The sequence below is a fragment of the Heterodontus francisci genome, chromosome 18 (assembly GCF_036365525.1).
Source record: "Heterodontus francisci isolate sHetFra1 chromosome 18, sHetFra1.hap1, whole genome shotgun sequence".
Taxonomy (NCBI): domain Eukaryota; kingdom Metazoa; phylum Chordata; class Chondrichthyes; order Heterodontiformes; family Heterodontidae; genus Heterodontus; species Heterodontus francisci.
Window position 1 is genome coordinate 41,054,267 of NC_090388.1, and position 20,518 is coordinate 41,074,784.

At 43.3% G+C, this 20,518-nt stretch overlaps 1 protein-coding gene across 10 annotated transcripts in view; it reads left to right on the forward strand.

The window, feature by feature from the left end:
- Positions 1 to 20,518, forward strand: part of immp2l (inner mitochondrial membrane peptidase subunit 2) — a 737,403-nt gene that overhangs the window by 3,921 nt on the left and 712,964 nt on the right. For all 10 annotated transcript variants that reach the window (XR_010976862.1, XM_068050588.1, XM_068050589.1 and 7 more), the window contains exon 2: positions 11,175 to 11,312. Coding sequence is in view for 9 of the 10 variants with exons in the window: in XM_068050588.1 (XP_067906689.1) it covers positions 11,178 to 11,312 (135 nt within the window). In the remaining variant the exon portion in view is untranslated. The remainder of the gene's footprint in view (positions 1 to 11,174; positions 11,313 to 20,518) is intronic.

Sequence of the window (20,518 nt, forward strand, 5' to 3'; positions counted from 1 at the left end):
TCCCCCTTTTCTCCCCCCTGGAAATCATTCTTAATTCACCAATGAGAGATTTTAGCTGTACCACTTGTCTAGGAATCTTTAGGAATTCAAGAAGACTTTTCTGGACTCTGCTGTGAACAACAGAAGAGAAAAATCATAACATTAAAAAATGTTTTACCTTTTCTCTGAACACATATTGGCTATGGGGTAAAAGACTGACAAGGTAGGGTGGTTTGAGACAGGAACTTCTGCAGTGAAACCTCCAGGAATACATCCCATCACAGTTGACAACCCCGTGCACCAATATACTCACTTATGGGCAGGTTTGAACTGTGTATGAATGTCCAAGGAGAACTGGATTAAGAAAGGCCAAATAAAAACAAGAAATGCTAGAAATACTCAGCAGGTCTGGCAGCATCTGTGGAGAGAGAAGCAGAGTTATCGTTTCAGGTCAGTGACCCTTCGGATCAGGGCCGCTGACCTGACCTGAGTATTTCCAGCATTTCTCGTTTTTATTTCATATTTCCTGCATCTGCAGTATTTTGCTTTTATTTAAGAAAGGCCAATCTCACTTCAACTAGGAATTTTACAACTGGATTTAGATACAAATCCCAAAAGCAATTAGACACTGAAAATTGTACTGTCTAACAAACTGTAGTACCTTAATTACTTCACAAAAACTTTTTATTTTACTTGAAAGCATCTTCTGCAAACAGATTCTCAGTAAGGAAAGCATTAGAGATGTTGGGCTGAATTTTGTGGAGGGAGCAGAAGTCCTGCCGCTGGAGCCAAAAATGGGAGGTGATCTCGCTTAAGCAGCGCTGGACCCAGGGTGGCATATTGCCGGTGATGGTCAGTTAAGTGGCCGGGGTCGTTGTCCAATTAAGGACTTGTGATGGCTTTTGCTGGGGCTGCAACACCTGGGAGAGGGTGGCTCAATGGCCGGGTGCCCTCAAAGAAAGGTAGTAAATGGGGTTGTGGGACGCCTAGGCAAGACTAGTTTAGTTTAGCTTAGTTTAGAGATACAGCACTGAAACAGGCCCTTCGGCCCACCGAGTCTGTGCCGAACATCAACCACCCATTTATACTAATCATACACTAATCCCATATTCCTACCACATCCCCACCTGTCCCTATATTTCCCGACCACCTACCTATACTATGGCAATTTATAATGGCCAATTAACCTATCAACCTGCAAGTCTTTGGCATGTGGGAGGAAACCGGAGCACCCGGAGGAAACCCACGCAGACACAGGGAGAACTTGCAAACTCCACACAGGCAGTACCCAGAATTGAACCCGGGTCGCTGGAGCTGTGAGGCTGCGGTGCTAACCACTGCGCCACTGTGCTGCCCTCGTGATTGGGGAGGGGTTGCTGAGCGCAGTGGCTTTGTTGTTGCTGGGGGGGTGGTGGCGTGGTCCCTCCCTGGCCCATGGAATGCACATAAAGGAGGGACACCCCCCACCTCAGAAACTGCTGGGAGTCTGCCAGGTTTCATGGGTGCTCTTTCCACACGGCAATGGCCCCACCTCGGCATGGGCTAAATGCCTGCGGAGGCAGGAAGCGGCCATTAATTGGAGACTTAAATGACTCAGTTGGCCTCCCAATGGTTGACCGATCTGCTAGCTTTCCCGCCACTGGTAAAAAGGCAAGGTGGCAGGAAATAGTGGCCACCCCTCCCCGATGCCTTCCCGCCTCCCAGCTCGTCACCAAAGGGCTCAGAAAATTCTGGCCATTGAGTCTGAAGGTAATGAAAGCATGTACCAAGGGTTTTGGGAGTGGAGGGGCTGCGGTAAGATTCCTAGTGAATATTGTTACTGTGATGGACAGGATATAGGATTTAAAAACTCTGCTCTGGGTTGAAAGGGACTGAAAAAGTGCAGGCATTCTGATTCAGGCTGAGCATGTGGTGGCTCAGGGAGATGGCAAAGAAGCTGAGTGTGTAGCAGGAGCTGAAGATGATGACTTTCGTCTTTCCCGATATTGCGCTGAGGCAGTTGTGATTCATCCAGGACTTTTTGTTGGTGATCTAGCAGTGCTGAGGCAGTTGAACTGTTGAGAGAAGTAGTGGTGAGGTACACCTGAGTATCATCAACATACATGTGAAAGCTGACTGTTTCTGGATGATATTGTCAAGGGACAGGTAATGGGCAAAGGAAGTGGGGCTAAGATAGATCCTTGCTTGAGGAATTGTAGGGGTAATGGCACGGGAGAGAGATGTGTGCTGACTACATTCAGATGTGTACATGAGGAATGGCACAATGCAAGGACCGTACCATAGAACTGGACAACAGAAGAGTAGCACTAGAGGATCATGGCTTGGTCAATTGTACTGAATGCTGCAGAAAGGTTTAGGGAGAAAAAGGGCACAAATAATAGGATTTTGTTTATGAATTTGGTTAAGGCTATTTCGGTAATGTGAGTAGTGTGGAAAGGAGGATGTGAACAAGGGTATTTAGGAATGATGGGCACCCTCTTGACTTTGTTCCTCTACCTATCCTTAAGGCATTGAGGTGAATTATAGTGCATCTTGTCCTATCAACTAACTCAGCAGAGTACTGATTAAATATGGGACCTTGATCACATTTGCTCAGTGCCGCACCAGTAGTACATTTTCTTACTTAAGCTACTGGGTTCAAAAGGTGTGCTTGGATTATATAAAAATGCTTGGTATTTTAAGTATAACAATGTAAAGGCAAATCAGATAATATTTAATAGTGTCAGCTTTCACATTGGTCGCAATCTTGCCTCTGATTCGGAAAATTGTGGGTTCAAGGCCAGTTTTAGGACTTGTGCACAAAATCTAGGCTGACACTTCAGTACAGTCCTGAGGATGTGCACATTATCGGAAGTACCATCTTTTGCATTTGATTTTAAACCAATCCCCCTGTTGTAAAAGATCCCATTACACTATTTGAAAAAGGGCAGGAGAATTTTCTCGATATCCTGACCAGCATTTAACATCTTTTAAATAGGTTAGCTGGTTATTTATCTTGCTGTTTGTGTGATCTGTTGTAAGCAAATTGGCTGCTGTATTTGTCTACAAACTAACAGTGACTACACTTTAGAAATGTCTTATCGACTGGAAAGCTTTTTGGGCATCCTGAGAATATGACTGGTGCTAAATAATTGCAAGTGCATTCGAGTTTAAACAAACTCCACCTATTCTAGTTCCTGTATTTGGGTTTTACTGCACAGGTTGCCGATATAGGACCACAGTTTGAGATAGGAACATTCAGTGCAGTCTTGTCGGTTGATATGTAAATCCACCAACATTGATGTATATAATGGAATCAAAGATATGAGTAAACATGTCAAGATCCAAAAAAAATGGTCAGCATTTCATACACGGATCATTTCTGCAAAAGTATATAAACGTATGTAAATGGCAAACACAGCAGTACCTTTTGAAATGTGTCAGTTATTTACTTGTCAAATTTAGTCAGTTTATCTCTAAGCATGCAGTCCAGGAATCAATTTCTGCAGTTCAGCATGTGGAGGGAATGGAAAGTGAAGAATAAAGTCCTTTCTATTGACAAACAGTACAATACATTAGATATTTTAACATGCTTAGGTGGGAAGTTACATTTGATATTGTGACTGGTTTGACTACAATTAGCTGGATTTTCTAAGAAATTGAATGGAACACCACAAACTGCTTGCAGATAGTGCTAATTTTGCTCCTCTTCACCAGTTACAGAGGCAATAACTTGGACTGAAGAGCTGAGGTTACCTTCTGTTACAAGACAGTTCAGAAGCTCAGCAAGTGTTACAGAAGCTTGTTTAAAAAGGTCATGATGGAGTAGTTACGAAAGGCAGGTGCCCATTTTTCTGCGAAAAAAAATCTAGAAGATTGAAGAAGCTTTTTTAAAATAAGGTAGATGTATCACAGATGGCAAATGCCCAACCATATGGGTTGCTACAAAGACTGCAACTCACCTACCTGTCCTAGATTTCCACAGTACAACCTGTATGGGGAACCAGCTTGTCAGTTACAGTGCCATTTGGGGGAAATCTGTTGCAAGGACTAACCTGAAAGTTTTACTGCCTTAATGTTAATCTTCTCTCTACATCTGAAAACCCATTTGCAGTAGCAACTTTAAATTCTTATTAGTACAGTGTTAGTGTGGATAAAAGCAAAATACCGCAGATGCTGGAAATCTGAAATAAGAACAAAGTGTCAAATACTCAGCAGGTCTGGCAACATCTGTGGAGAGAGAAGCAGAGTTAACATTTCAGGTCTGCGACCTTTCATCAGAACAGTTAGTTGGTCAATGGTCAGGGACAGGAGGATGTGAGTGCAAGTCAGGCAGGTATGGGGATTCAGGAGGAGCCTTGGCTCTTCACTTTGACCAACAGGTACGAGGTACTTGCCACCTGTGTGGAGGAGAACAAGAATTGCAGAGTGTTTGGGCAAACTGACCATGGCACCATGGTGCAGGATGTCATTCAAGTGGGGGATGTGAAAAGGGATATGGTAGTGGTAGGGGACAATATAGTCTGGGGATAGATAGTCTCTGCAGGAGTTCTGTGTTGCCTGCCTGATGCCAAGATTAAAGACACCTCCTCACGGCTGAAGATGAACTTGAAGGGAGAGAATCCAGTTGTGGTGGTCCATGCAGGAACCAACGAAATTGGTAGAAATAGGAATGATGTTCTTCTGAGAGAATTTGAGGAATTAGGGTCCAAATTAGAATGCATAACTTGAAAGGTGATAATCTCTGGATTGTTACCTGAGCCAAATGCCATACCCCTAAAATAATCAAGAGTGCCAAGCCTGCTATACTCTCAGCACAACATGAACTGCTATGCCTGTGCTGGGACGAGGGAGCAGTACCTCAGGACGTGCGCGATGCCAATATCATCACCCTCTATAAAAACAAAAATGACCGCGGTGACTGCAACAACTACCGTGTAATCTCCCTGCTCATCATAGTGGGGAAAGTCTTTGCTCGAGTCGCTCTAAACAGGCTCCAGAAGCTGGCCGAGCGCGTCTACCCTGAGGCACAGTGTGGCTTTCGTGCAGAGAAATCGACCGTTGACATGCTGTTCTCCCTTCGTCAGATACAGGAGAAATGCTGCGAACAACAGATGCCCCTCTACATTGCTTTCATTGATCTCACCAAAGCCTTTGACCTTGTCAGCAGATGTGGTCTCTTCAGGCTACTAGAAAAGATTGAATGTCCACCAAAGCTACTAAGTATCATCACCTCATTCCATGACAATATGAAAGGCACAGTTCAACATGGCGGCTCCTCATCAGACCCCTTTCCTATCCTGAGTGGCGTGAAACAGGGCTGTGTTCTCGCACCCACACTTTTTGGGATTTTCTTCTCCCTGCTGCTTTCACATGCGTTCAAGTCTTCTGAAGAAGGAATTTTCTTCCACACATGATCAGGGGGCAGGTTGTTCGACCTTGCCCGCCTAAGAGCGAAGTCCAAAGTACGGAAAGTCCTCATCAGGGAACTCTTCTTTGCTGACGATGCTGCTTTAACATCTCACACTGAAGAGTGCCTGCAGAGTCTCATGGACAGGTTTGCGGCTGCCTGCAATGAATTTGGCCTAACCATCAGCCTCAAGAAAACGAACATCATGGGGCAGGACGTCAGAAATGCTCCATGCATCAATATTGGCGACCACGCTCTGGAAGTGGTTCAAGAGTTCACCTACCTAGGCTCAACTATCACCAGTAACCTGTCTCTAGATGCAGAAATCAACAAGCGCATGGGAAAGGCTTCCACTGCTATGTCCAGACTGGCCAAGAGAGTGTGGGAAAATGGCGCACTGATACAGAACACAAAAGTCCGAGTGTATCAAGCCTGTGTCCTCAGTACCTTGCTCTATTGCAGCGAGGCTTGGACAACGTATGTCAGCCAAGAGCGACGTCTCAATTCATTCCATCTTCGCTGCCTCCGGAGAATACTTGGCATCAGGTGGCAGGACCGTATCTCCAACACAGAAGTCCTCGAGGCGGCCAACATCCCCAGCTTATACACACTACTGAGTCAGCGGCGCTTGAGATGGCTTGGCCATGTGAGCCGCATGGAAGATGGCAGGATCCCCAAAGACACTTTGTACAGCGAGCTCGCCACTGGTATCAGACCCACCGGCCGTCCATGTCTCCGCTTTAAAGCCGTCTGCAAACGCGACATGAAGTGACATTGATCACAAGTCATGGGAGTCAGTTGCCAGCGTTCGCCAGAGCTGGCGGGCAGCCATAAAGGCGGGGCTAAAGTGTGGCGAGTCGAAGAGACTTAGCAGTTGGCAGGAAAAAAGACAAAAGTGCAAGGGGAGAGCCAACTGTGTAACAGCCCCGACAAACAAATTTTTCTGCAGCACCTGTGGAAGAGCCTGTCACTCTAGAATTGGCCTTTATAGCCACTCCAGGCGCTGCTCCACACATCACTGACCACCTCCAGGCGCTTCCCATTGTCTCTCGAGATAAGGAGGCCAAAAGAAAGAAAGAAACCTGTGGAAGAGTCTGTCACTCTAGAATTGGCCTTTATAGCCACTCTAGGCGCTGCTTCACAAACCACTGACCACCTCCAGGCGCTTACCCATTGTCTCTCGAGACAAGGAGGCCAAAGAAGATGCCAATTGGCATTGGATAAACCAAAGGAGTAAATGCGTGGCTCGAAGAGTGTTGAAGGCGGAAGGGGAAGTGGCACAATACTGTGGAAAGAGGGAGCTGTTCCATTAAACAGGGATTAGTGTCCTGGCGAATGTTATAACTTGGGCTGTGAATGGGGCTTGAATCTAAAAGGTGGGGTGGAGGAGGGGGTCTGGTGAAGTGAGATTTAGAAATCTAAAGAAAAAGTCGAGGCAATAGAGCAGTGTCGCAATTTGGGTAAAGACCAGCAGAGTGGGAAAAGAAGGGACAGAGAGTTTAATGGTAATCGTGCATTAGTGAATAAAGTCCATGCAAAGAACAGTCATTTAAAAAAATTAAAGGCTCTTTATCTGAATGTGCGATGCGTTCACAATAAGATAAATGAACTAGCGGCACAAATAGAGATAAATGGTTTAGATCCAATTGCCATTACAGAGATATGGTTCCAAGGTGACCAAGGTTGAGAAATAAATATTCCAGCGTGCACAACATTTCGAAAGACAGACAGAATGGAAAATGAGGAGTAGCAGCCCTGCTAGTAAAGGATGACTTTAGGACAGTAGTGAGAAAGGATCTTGACTTAGAAGATCAATAAGTAGAATCAGTATGGGTGGAGTTTAGGAATAACAAGGGTCAGAAGACACTGGTGGGAGTAGTTTATAAGCCCCCTAACACTAGTTATATCGTTGGACAGAGCATTAAGCAAGAAATAAATGGAGCTTGTAACAAAGGCAATATAATTCATTGTGGGGGACGTTAATCTTCATATAGGTTGGAGAAATCAAATTAGCAAAGGTAGTTTGGAAGATGAGTTTGTCGAATGCTTTTGTGACGGTTTCTTGGAACAATATGTTGTGGAACAAACTATAAGGCTATTTTAAATCTAGTATTGTTCAATGAGGCAGGTTTAATTAGTAATCTAATAGTAAAAGATCTTCTGGGAAAAAGTATCGTAATGCAGTTGAATTCCATATTAAGATTGAAAGCAACATATTCCAATCACAACCAAGAATCTTAAACTTAAAGCCAATTAACCTAGGTATGAGGAGAGAGTGCCAGTAAATAGTGGGAAACATTTAAAGAACAATTCAAAATTCTCAACAAAAATATATTCCATTAAAAAACAAGAACTCTGCAGGAAAGATCCATCAATACAAAATCAAAATACTGCAGATGCTAGAAATCTGAAACAAAAACAGAAAATGCTGTTAATCAATCCTCTATCCAAATGTGAGGAAATATTCATCTGGGGCTTACTAGGGAAGTTAAGGATAGTATTAGATTAAAAGAAGAGGCTTATAATTTTGAAAAGAATAGTGGTAAGCTTGAGGAATGAGAGTGTTTTATAAACTAGCAAAAGGTGACTAAAAAGTTAGTAAAAAGAGGAAAAATAGAATGAGTGAATTAGCCAGGAATATAAAAACAGATTATAAGAGCTTTTACAAGTATATAAAAAGGAGAGTAGCCAAAGTAAACGTTGGTCCCTTAGAGGCAGAAATGGGAGAAATTATCATGTGGAATGAGGAAATGGCAGAGATGGTGAACAAATATTTCACAGTAGAAGACACAAATTATATACCAGAAATGGAGGGCAGCCAAGGGGCTAATAATGAGTGAAGAAATTAATTAATATCAGCAGAGAAAAAAGTATAAGCTGACAAATCCCAGGACCTGATGGCCTACATCCTAGGGTTCTAAAACAGGTAACTGCAGAAATAGTGGGTGCTCTGGTTTTGATTTTCCAAAGTGCCTTAGATTCCCAGTGGATTGGAAGTTAGCCCATATAACTCCGCTATTCAATAAAGGGAGAGAGAAAACAGGGAACTATAGACCAGTTAACTTGACAGCAGTAATCGGGAAACATGCTATTACTAAGGAAGTGTTAACACTGCATTTAGGAAATCGTAGTATGATCAGACACAGTCAACATGGTTTTACAAAAGGGAAATCCTGTTTGACAAATGTATTAATTTTTGAGGATGTAGCTAGTAGGGTAGATAAAGGGGAATCAGTAGATGTAATATACCTGGATTTCCAAAAGGCATTCGATAAGGGCAACAAGGTGGCAGATGAAGTATAATGTGAGGAGGTGTGAGGTTATTCACTTTGGTAGTAAGAATAGAAAAGCAGATTTTTTTTTTAAAAGGCATGAAACTTCTAAATGTTCAGAGAGATTGGGTGTACTTGTACAAAGAACACAAAGTTAGCATGCAGGTGCAGCAAGTAATTAGGAAGGCAAATGGCATGTTGTCCTTTATTATAAGGGATTGGAGTACAAGAATAAAGAAGTCTTACTACAATTATAAAGGGCTTTGGTGAGATCACACCTGTGTGCAGTTTTGTTCTCCATATCTAAGGAAGGATATACTTGCCTTGAGTGGAGTTCAAAGGAATGAGAGCTGATCTCCTTGAAACAGACAAAATTCTGAAAGGGCTTGACAGGGTAGATGCTGAGAGATTGTTTCTTGGGAAGCGAGAACAAGGGGGCACAGCCACAGGATAAGGGGTTGATCATTTAGGACTAAGATGAGAAATTTCTTCACTCGGGGTTGTGAATCTTTTTTTTGTATCTCTCAGGGAATCAAGGGATATGGGGAGTGGGCAGGAAAGTGGAGTTGAGGTAAAAGATCAGCCATGATCGTATTGAATAGCGGAGCAGGCTCGAGGGGCTGAACAGTCGACACCTGCTTCCATTTCTTATGTTCTTAACATGTTTAACTTTAATTGTAACAAAGCACACCGGTTGTAGATGGGGTCACAAGACTCTTTGACTGGGCTGGGTGGTTGGAGGTCATGTGATAAAATCTCCAGGAATACCTACAACCAGAGTTGGTAATTGCAATAAGGCATTCTTGTACTCAATTGTGGGCAAGTTTGTACAGCTTATGTACACCCATGGAAAGCTGGGTTGAGATAGGTCAATCTCATTTAATCGAGGAATTTTACAGCTGACACTTCTGTAGGTTAAATTCAAACATAATTCCCTAAGGGAATAAAAAACATTGGAGACAGAAGAAAAGGCTGTTTGGATGGAGTGATTCGAGGTGGGAGGTCATGTAATAGAACCTCCAGGAATAGATCTACTTCTAGTTAGAGGGTAAGTTTTTCTGGCAGGTATTTGTAAATTCTTGGCTACTCTGCAAAGTTGAATAAAATCAACACAAAATAACGATAGTTTTTTTCTAATTTTTTTGCCAAAAGCTTGGTAGAAAATTGCACATGTAATGGTCTGACTTTGGCGATCTGACAAACTTTTACATATAATTTGAGGGTTTGCACCTAGTTACACTCTAAGTTGCTCATGCGCTAGAGCATTAGTTTCTTCAACAGTGTACTCAGTCTTTTTCTTAAGTCTCTTGTAGCACAGCAGACAAAACAGGATGCTAGGCAAGATGCATCTGGTTGAAGGTGTGACTGCTGTTTAGGATCATGAAAGGGGAGAGGGTCACAGTTTTATGGTGTGGGTGATGGGTGGTATCTGGAGTTTAGCAATAAGGGGAAGGCAGCACTGGAGCAAAGAGTCCTGGGGTCTCTAATGGGGTGGGTTCTGTTTTCTATCAGAATCAGGGAGGTAACTAACACCATGAGAGACAGACACAGAATCGTTTCCCTGAAATAGCTTTTAAAAAGAAAATGGGTAGATATTTGAAAGGGAAACATTTAAAAGGTTCTGAGAAAAAGCAGCAAAATGAGACAATTTGGGATAATAGTTCTTTCGGTGAGCTGGGGTAGGGATATTGAACCAAATGGCTGTTTATGCTGTAAAACATTGATTATAGGATTGATCAAAGAAATGTTATGCCTGCAGATTATATATATATAAAAAAAGTTAAGTATTGCAGGCTTATGGCAAAGATAATGGTACACATAATGAAAGGAAATGCATTCTAATGAATAGAGAGGTAGTTGGAGGGCAGAAAACAAAGGAACATTTTGAGCATTGATGGGTGAACCATGAAGGAGTGAGGAAAAGCTCTTGGACTGGCAGAACATAGACTACTGTTCATAAGTACCTTTGTTATGTATTGTATACATAGAAATAATATCTTTTTAAAAGTCTTTATGATAGCAGGAAAGGCGCTTCAGGTTTCAAGTAGATAGGCATGTAGAAATACTGATAAGGCAGGGAGGAATATGGTTTTAATAATGTTGCAGGGGTGAACCAGTGGCATCAGAATATTTGTGGGAGGAGGGAGGGGCTCTTGGGTATCCAGGAAGGGAGTTTTGATTACTCAGAGTGGTGTGTTGGGCTTGTGGAAGTGTTGGGAGGATGTTTTGGATGTGGAACATGGGAAGGGGGGGAACTTGCTGGGTAGATGTAGACAGGAAGATGATGCATTTTTTTTGTACTGAGAACAGCTCTTGGCTATCGCTGTCATGCCCTGGGAGCTGGTGATGAGTGCTTAAGATACTTTTTATTTTGTTATGCGATACCTTCACTTCCACTCATATTTCTGCATTTTATTATAATGTAAGACTGCTTGTATTGCAATGCAGATTGTTGCACCAGTATCATGACTAGCAATGAACAGAGGTTTCATGTGACTGTACTGAAAACTTACATTGTAATTTTGTTTTGTCAGATAATGGCACGTACAAGTAGTTTTGGCAAGCGATACCTCAAGGCATTTGTTAGTGGTTTCTTTGTCGCTGTTCCGGTTACTGTTACATTTCTGGATCGTGTGGCATACATTGCAAGAGTGGAGGGTGCTTCAATGCAGGTACAGTACACAAGTTTTGTTATGCAACAAGAACAGGCAGGTCTCCCAATTTCTCCATCTCTGACGCATCTGTTCTGATGATGCAGCCTTCCACAGCAGCGCTTCTGATATGTCTTCCTTTTTCCTCAACCAAAGATTCCCCCAACCAAAGGTTGACAGGGCCCTCAACCTTGTCCGATCCATTTCCCGCACTTCTGTCCTCACCCCTTCCCCTTCCCCTCCCTCCCAGAACTGCAACAGGGTTCCCCTTGTCCTCACTTTCCACCCCTCCAGCCCACATATCCAAAGGATTATCCTCCGCCGTTGCCGCCACCTCCAGCGTGATGCCACCACCAAATGCATCTTCCCCTCCCCTCCCCTCCCCTTTCAGCATTCTGAAGGGATCGTTCTCTCTGTGACACCCTGGTCCGCTCCTCCGTTATCCCTGACACCTCATCCTCTTCCCATTGCACCTTCCCATGCAATCGCAGGAGGTGTAATACCTGCCCTTTTACCTCCTCTCTCCTCACCATCCAAGGCACCAAACACTCCTTCCAGGTGAAGCAGTACTTCTTTCAATTTAGTATACTGTATTCGCTGCTCACAATGCGGTCGCCTCTACATTGGGGAGAGCAAACACAGATTGGGTGACCGCTTTGCGGAACACCTCCGCTCAGTCCAAAAAAATGACCCCGAGCTTCTGGTTGCTTGCCATTTCAACACACCCTCCTGCTCTCATGGCCACGTTTCTGTCTTGAGCCTGCTGCAGTGTTACAGTGAACATCAACACAAGCTGGAGGAACAGCACCTCATTTTCCAATTAGGCACTCTACAGCCTTCTGGACTGAACATTGAGTTCAATAATTTCAGAGCATGACTGGCCCCTTTTTTATTTTATTTTGTTTCATCATTTTTATCATGTGCCTGTCTACTAGGTTTTTCATGTTTGTGCTTTTGGCTAGGGTTGTTCAATGTCCTGTCATTAACACTCTCTCTGCACTAATGCTTTGTCTTTCACCACACCATTAGCACACTCTCTTTGACTTTGCCCCATGACCTCCTTGTCATTTAATCTGTCCGGCCCGGCCCTCTCCTATCACACACCTTGCCTTTTGTTCTCTTCCCCACCACCCCCCACTCCCCCTACCCCTACTTTATTTGCTTAAAACCTATTACATTTCTAACCTTTGCTAGTTCTGCTGAAAGGTCACCAACCTGAAACTTTAACTCTGCGTCTCTCTCCACAGATGCTGTCAGACCTGCTGAGTATTTCCAGCACTTTCTGTTTTTATTTCAGATTTCCAGCATCCGCAGTACTTTGCTTTTATTTTACTGGTTGGAGTAAATTTGGTCCCTCAACCTGGTTCTAAGCAGATGGACCTGATTTACCAAATACCTAATATTGAAGTGTGTTGTGGGTGTACAGGACCTCAAAGATAGTACTTTCTGGATACTCCCAGCACCACATGATAGTGATTATAGAAACAAGAAGATAATGCAGCTGATTGTGGAGTCGTGGTGCAAGAGGGTGGGGCAATCCTGGGGCTGGAGGAACAGTTTGCATCTGAACAGAACTGGGACCAATGTCCTCATAAGGAGGTTAAATCGTGCTGTGGGGGAGAGTTTAAACTAATTTGGTGGAGGGCAGGGCTCTCGGAAGTAGCAGCAGAGAGGAGAGATAAGGTAATTAGAAAACCAGGAGGAACAAACAGCAACAGAACAAATAATAGTGTAGAAGAGCAGAAATTAGCTGGAGGAAGAAAGCAAAACTAGCAACGTGTTGGAATTCACGTGTGTAAATACAAGGAGTGTTGCATCTGTAACATGTCAACTTATTGTAAGTGCCAAACCAGTGGATGCATTGTACTTAGATTTCCAGAAGGCATTTGATAAGGTGCCACATCAAAGGTTATTGCAGAAAATAAAAGCTCATGGTGTAGGGGGTAACATATTGGCATGGATAGAAGATTAGCTAGCTAACAGGAAACAGAGAGTAGTCATAAATGGGTCATTTTCTGGTTGACAAGATGTAACGAGTGGTATGCTACAGGGATCTGTGATGGGCCTCAACTTTTTAGAATTTATATAAATGACTTAGATGAAGGGACCAAAGGTATGGTTGCTAAATTTGTTGATGACACAAAGAAGGTAGGAAAGTAAGTTGTGAAGAGGACATGAGGCTACAAAGGGATATAGATAGGTTAAGTGAGTGTTTAAAGACCTGGCAAATGGAGTATAATGTGGGAAAGTGTGAAATTTTCTACTTTGGCAAAAAGAATTAAAAAGAAGCATATTATCTAAATGATGAGAGATTGCAGAGCTCTGAGATGCAGAGGGATCTGGGTGTCCTAGTGCATGAATCGCAAAAGGTTAGTATGCAGGTACAGCATGTAATTAGGAAAGCTAATAGAACGTTATTGTTAATCGCGAGGGGAATTGAATACAAAAGTAGGGAGGTTATGCTTCAGTTATACAGGGCATTGGTGAGACCACATCTGGAATACTGTGTACAGTACTGGTGTCCTTATTTAAGGAAGGATGTAAATGCGTTGGAGGCAGTACAGAGAAGGCTTACTAGACAAATACCTGGAATGGGCGGGCTGTCTTACGAGGGAAGATTGGACAGGCTAGGCTTGTATCCGCTGGAATTTAGAAGAGTAAGAGGCAACTTAATCGAAACATATAAGATCCTGAGGGGTCTTGACAGGGTGGATGTGGAAAGGATGTTTCTCCTTGTTGGAGAATCTAGAACTAGGGGGTCACTGTTTAAAAATAAGGGGTCGCCCATTTAAGACAGAGATGAGGAGAAATACTTTCTCTCAGAGGGTCATGAGTCTTTGGAATTCTCTTCCTCAAAAGGCTGTGGAAGCAGAGTCTTTGAATATTTTTACGGCAGATGATCAGCAAGGAGGTGGAAGGTTATCAGGGTAGGTGGAAATGTGGAGTAATCAGTTCAATCATGAACTTATTGACTGGTGGAGCAGGCTCGAAGGGTCGAGTGGCCTACTCCTGCTCCTAATTCATGTGTTCATATATGGGGTTAGGATGAAGTGGTTATAATGGAAGCCTGACATAAACATGGGCAGAAACGGGAGCTAAACGTTCCTGGCTACAGTGTATTCTGGAGGAATAGGGAAGGAATAAAGACAGGAAGGGCCAGTGGTCGTATTGACCAAGGATAATACAGTTCTACAGAGGAATGATATACTAGAGGGTTCAAAGATTGAATAAATTTGGTTAGAGTTAAGGAATAGAAAAGCAGCTGTTACATTATTGGGTCTTTAATATAGACCCTCAAATAGTAAGGTGGTAGAGGAGCAAATATGTATGCAAATTTCAGAGAAATTTATAAATAATAGAACAATAATAGCAGGGGTCTTCAATTACCCTAATACAGAATGAGGAAAAAATCAGAGTAAAGAGCAAGGAGGGTGAAGGAGAGCTCCATTCATCAGTATATTTCTAGCCCAATGAGGAAGGAAGCAGTGATCTGGGTAATTGTGATCGTAGTATAATTAAGTTTAAAGTAGTTAACAAAAGGTGCAAATACAAAACAACAGTGAAATGATTCAACTGGAAGAGAAAAAATTTCAGTGGTTTGAAAAGGAATCTACCACAGGTGGACTGAAACAAAGGTTGGGTAGGAAAATAGTCAACAAGCATATGGCTGACCTTCATGGCGGAGGTACTTCAGGAGCAAACCAAGTGTATTCCCACAAGGAGGAAAGATGGGGCATCCAAAGCTAGAGGTCCTGGGATGATAAAGGAAGTCGAGGTAAAAATAAAACAGAAAAAGGAGGGTTATGACAAATGTCGTACAGAATATAGTAAACCAGACAGAGTAGAGACAGCGCAGGATACAAGAAAGGAAAAGAGAGTTTGAGAAAAGAGTGGTGGTTAATGATAAAGGGAACCCAAAAATATTTTTAAAATGTAAAAATAGATATTAATTAAAGAAATAGTGGGCCACATAGGGACTAAAAAGAAAATTGTCTGTGTAGACAGAGGCCGTGAGTGAGGTACCGACAAGCACTTTGCACCTCTTTTTGCAAAAGAATAGGATAAAGCTAATGTTGTTGCAGTGGAAGGGAAAGTAGAGATATAACATAATATAAGAAATACGAGGAGGAGTAGGCTATTAGGCCCTTTGAACCTCCTCTGCGATTCAATAAGGTCATCACTGATCCTCTACCTCAACTCTGTTAGGAAAAGTTAGACTGTTAGCTGAAGTTGAAGCTCATCGAATTGAAGGCAAATTATTGACATGAGCGGAAGGAGACAGAGTAGGGATAATGGTAGGATGTAAGTTGTGGTGTCTCACAACATCGCTTTTGGGGCCTCAACTATTCACTATTAAATAATGACTCAGATGATGGGATAGAAAGCCATATATCCAAATTTGTCGATGAGACAGAGATAGGCAGTATTGTAAGCACTGTAGATGGAAGTATAAAATTACGAAGAAATATTGATAGGTTAAGCAAGTGAATCAATGCAGTCAAATGTGAGATCATCCACTTTGGACCTGAAAAGAAAAGAATAGAATAGAGTACTTTCTAAATGGTGAAAACCTAGAAACACTGGAGCTCCAAAGAGACTTGGGGACCCAGGTACACAGATCTTTAAAATCTCATATGAACAGGTACAGAAAATAATCAAAAGGCTAATGGAATGCTTGCCTTTATATCTAGAAGACTAGAATACAAGGGGGTGGAAGTTATGTTTCAGCTATATAAAGCCCCGGTTAGACCACACCTGGAGTACTGCGAGCAGTTCTGGGCACCACACCTTAGGAAGAATACATCGGCCTTGGAGGGAGTGCAGCATAAATTAACTAGATATGATATCTGGACTCCAAGGGTTAAACTATGAGGAGAGATTAAAACAAACTAGGATTGTATTCCCTGGAATTTAGAAGTTAAGGAGTGATTTCATTGATGTTTTTGAGATTGTCAGGGGAACAGATGGTGTAGATTGGGAGAAACTATTTCCTCTAGCTGGTGAGTCTAGGACTAGGGGCGTAGTCCAAAAATTAGAGCCAGACCTTAAGGAGTGAAATTCATGTTGGCATCTTTCCCTCTATGAGAGATGATGGACACGCAGCAAACAATACATTTAGATGGGGTATCTTCATATGGCGCATCTTTGCTGATGGCTGTGGAGGCCAATCCTTGTGGGAAAGGTGCTGCCACAAGTGCTGCACATGAAGCTGCCAGGTGACGTTTTGGGTTGTTGCTTTCAGCGTTGGTGCCTGTTGCCAAGCTGCTGTAGCCACTGGTCGTCATGGTGGTGCACGCCAGCCCACAACAGGTGTCGCCATTTCCCTCTTTTGTCAGCTAGTGTCTCCCAGGTGTGATAGTCGATGTTTAGGGCCTTCAAGCCATCCTTGAAGTGGAGCTTTGGGTGCCCCACTGGTTGTCTGGCTCCGCTACCTCACCATACAGAAGGTTCTTGGGTATACAACCATCTTTCATCCTGCGGACGTATTCAATCTATGGAAGCCGCCTCTGTTTGATAAGTGCTAACGCACCTGGGAGCTCTGCATTTGTGAGGACAACCACATTTGTGATTTTGTCTTGCCAGGATATACCCATAATGCGCTGCCGGCAGCGCAGATGGAAATTGTTCAGCTTCTTTTCCTGGTAACTGTAAGTTGCCCATGTTTCACAGCCATACAGCAAGGAACTGAGAACACACGCCTTAAAATTATGAAACACCTTTTCATATAAAGGGTGGTGGAAATTTGGAAGTCTCTTCTTCAAACAACAATTGATGTTAGGCCAATTCTTAATTTCAAAACTGAGATTGATAGATTTTTTTTGCCAAAGGCAATAAGGGATATGGGGTAAAGTTGAGACTTTGGAATTAGGTCACAGATCAGCCATTATCTCATTGAATGGCGGAACAGGCACGAGGGGCTAAATGACCTAGTCCTATTCCTATGTTCCTATAATTCCACCTTCCTGATATAAAGTTAGATGAGAAAGTAAACCACGCAAATCCATATCCCTTGATTTTCTTAGTATCCAAAAATCTGTCGATCTCTTTCTTGAATATCCTCAACGACTGAGCATCCAAAGCTCTCTGAGGTAGAGAATTCCAAAGAGTCACAACATTTTGAGTGAAGAAATTTCTTATCATCTAAGTCCTAAATGGCTGACCCTTTATTCTGAGACTGTGACCCCTGGTTCTAGAATCCCAACCAGGGGAAACATGCTCCCAGCATTTCAATGAAATGGTTCAATGAGATCATTTCTCATTCTTCTAAACTCTAGGGAGTATAGGCCTAGTCTTATTCAGTCTCTCCTCATAGCACAATTCTGTCATCCCAGGAATCAGTCTTGTGAACCTTTGGTGCACTCCCTCTAAGGCAAGGATATCCTTAGGTAGGAAGACACAAACTCTATACAGTGCTCCAGATGTGGTCTCATGAAGACCCTGTATAATTGCAGCAAGATCCTTTACTCTTCACCCTTATTAAGAGATTGAAGTATAACATACCATTTGTTTTCGTAATTGCTTGCTGTCCCTGTATATTAATTTTCTGTGTTCTGTGTACAAGAACACCCAGATCCCTCTGAACACCAACATTTCCCAGTCTCTCACCATTTAAAAAAATTCTGCTTTTCTACTTTTCTTTACAAATTAGATAACTTCATATTTCTCCACATTATATTCCATCTGCCACGTTCTTGCCCACTCACTTAACATGTCTATATCCTCTTTGCATGGTTTACTTTCTCATCTAACTTTATATTGTCAGTAAGCTTGAATACAATAGACTCAGTCCCCTCATCCAAGTCATTTATATAGATTGTAAATACCTGCAACCAAGCACTGATCCTTACGGTACCACACGAGTTGCAACCTGCTAATCCGAAAGTGACCAATTTATTCCTATCTTCTGTTTTCTGTCCATTAACCAATCCTCAAACCATGCCAATATATTACCCTCAATCCCATGATCCCTAATTTTGTGTTAATACCTCTTGTGTGGCATTTATTAATGCTTTAAAAAATCTAAATAGGCCACATCCACTGATTTCCCCTTTATCCACCCTGCTAGTTGCAACCTCATATGACTAATGGATTTATGTAAATATATGACTGTTTTCTATCAAATAGCTTCTGGACTTCACGCGCTACCCAGGTTTCTGAACTCGGATAACAGTTTGCCGATGCTGCATGCTGACTCTAGCCTCCCTACATCATCGCTATCCCATCACGGGGCCTCTGACTTTAACTCTGGGCTCCTTCCTGTTATCTCCTATCTATTTCCTATCCCCCATTTACTATCAGGTTTATATGTATCCTAATTTTTATGTAACCAGGTTTATGTAACTTGAATTTTCCCCGAATCCATTCGCATGCACATTTTGGCTGCTGCTCTGGACCTGACCCCGTCACATTATTCCCACTTTTGCTTTTACTTTTCTCTTTACCTCTCCTAGATCCCTCTCTTCTATCATCATGCTTCCTTTCACTTTTCCCCTCTCAGTTACTCTGCTCTCCCAATTCCCTACCCCAACCCTTCAGTACTCCTCAACCTTCCTACTCTCTTGCTGCTGTCCCAGTCTTGATTCCCTCCTAGATAAGCCTACCGCTTCCCTCTGTGCCTCTCTTGGCATCCTGCGAAGGGCTCGGTGCTGGCTAATTACGAGCAGCAACACCAATTGCACCATCCTACTGGCTCGTCGACCTTCCTGCCTAGTGCGCCTGCTGGGGGCTAATCTTGCTAATCTCCTTCCTGTCCAGTTTATCCCTTCCACTGCTGACCCTGTGGATCGGTTCTCAGCGCCCCCCCCCCCTACCCATCTCCTTCCACAATGTCGGTTTACTTGTGAAGGCACTTGTCATTTATGACCTTATTGTAGATGATTGCACTGACATTGTGGCCTTAACAGAAATCTGGCTGAGGGGTGATGATACCTTTACCCTTAATGAATGCTCACCACCTAGCTATATCTTCCACCACTGACCTGTCAAGACCGTCACGGTGGCAGTGTGGCACTTATCTCCAGATCACACCTTGGCCTGACCCCTACTCCTCTGGCACTTTCTCCTCCTTTGAGCATCTCACCTTGTTCCACCCCTCTTGCCTCTCATTTTAAATCCTTGGTTCCCAACTTTTTAAAAAATTCATTCATGGGAAGTGGGCGTCACTGGCTGTGCCAGCATTTATTGCCCATCTCTAATTGCCCTTGAGAAGGTGGTGGTGAGCTGCCTTCTTGAACCGCTGCAGTCCATGTGACGTAGGTACACCCACAGTGCTGTTAGGAAGGGAGTTCCAGGATTTTGACCCAGCGACAGTGAAGGAACGGCGATATAGTACCAAGTCAGGATGGTATGTGACTTGGACGGGAACTTGCAGGTGGTGATGTTTCAATGCATCTGCTGCTCTTGTCCTTCTAGTTGGTAGAGGTTGCGGGTTTGGAAGGTGCTGTCTAAGGAGTTCATTGCTGCAGTGCATCTTGTAGATGGTACACACTGCTGCCACTGTACATCGGTGGTGAAGGGAGTGAATGTGCGTCGGTGGTGGAGGGAGTGAATGTTCATGGGTGGTTTGCCAATCAAGCGGGCTGCTTTGTCCTGGATGGTGTCGAGCTTCTTGAGTGTTGTTGGAGCTGCACCCATCCAGGCAAGTGGAGAATATTCCATCACACTCCTGACTTTGCCTTGTAGATGGTGGACAGGCTTTGGGGAGTCAGGAGGTCAGTTACTCGCCGCAGGATTCCTAGCCTCTGACCTGCTCTTGTAGCCACAATATTTATATGGCTACTCCAGTTCAGTTTCTGGTCAATGGTAGCCCCTAGGATGTTGATAGTGGGGGAATTCAGCGATGGTAATGCCATTGAATGTCAAGGGGAGATGGTTAGATTCTCTCTTGTTGGAGATAGTCATTGCCTGGCACTTGTGTGGCGCAAATGTTACTTGTCACTTATCAGCCCAAGCCTGGATATTGTCTAGGTCTTGCTGCATTTCTACATGGACTGCTTCAGTATTTAAGGAGTCACGAATGGTGCTGAACATTGTGCAATCATCAGCGAACATCCCCACTTCTGACCTTATGTTTGAGGGAAGGTCATTGATGATGCAGCTGAAGATGGCTGGGCCTAGGACAAATAAAAATGTTCTCACCGCGATATCTTCATTGCTTTCTTCCCTCAACATCTGCACTGAATGACTTCTCATCTTTGATTTCAATCTCCATCTCAGCTCATCATGCT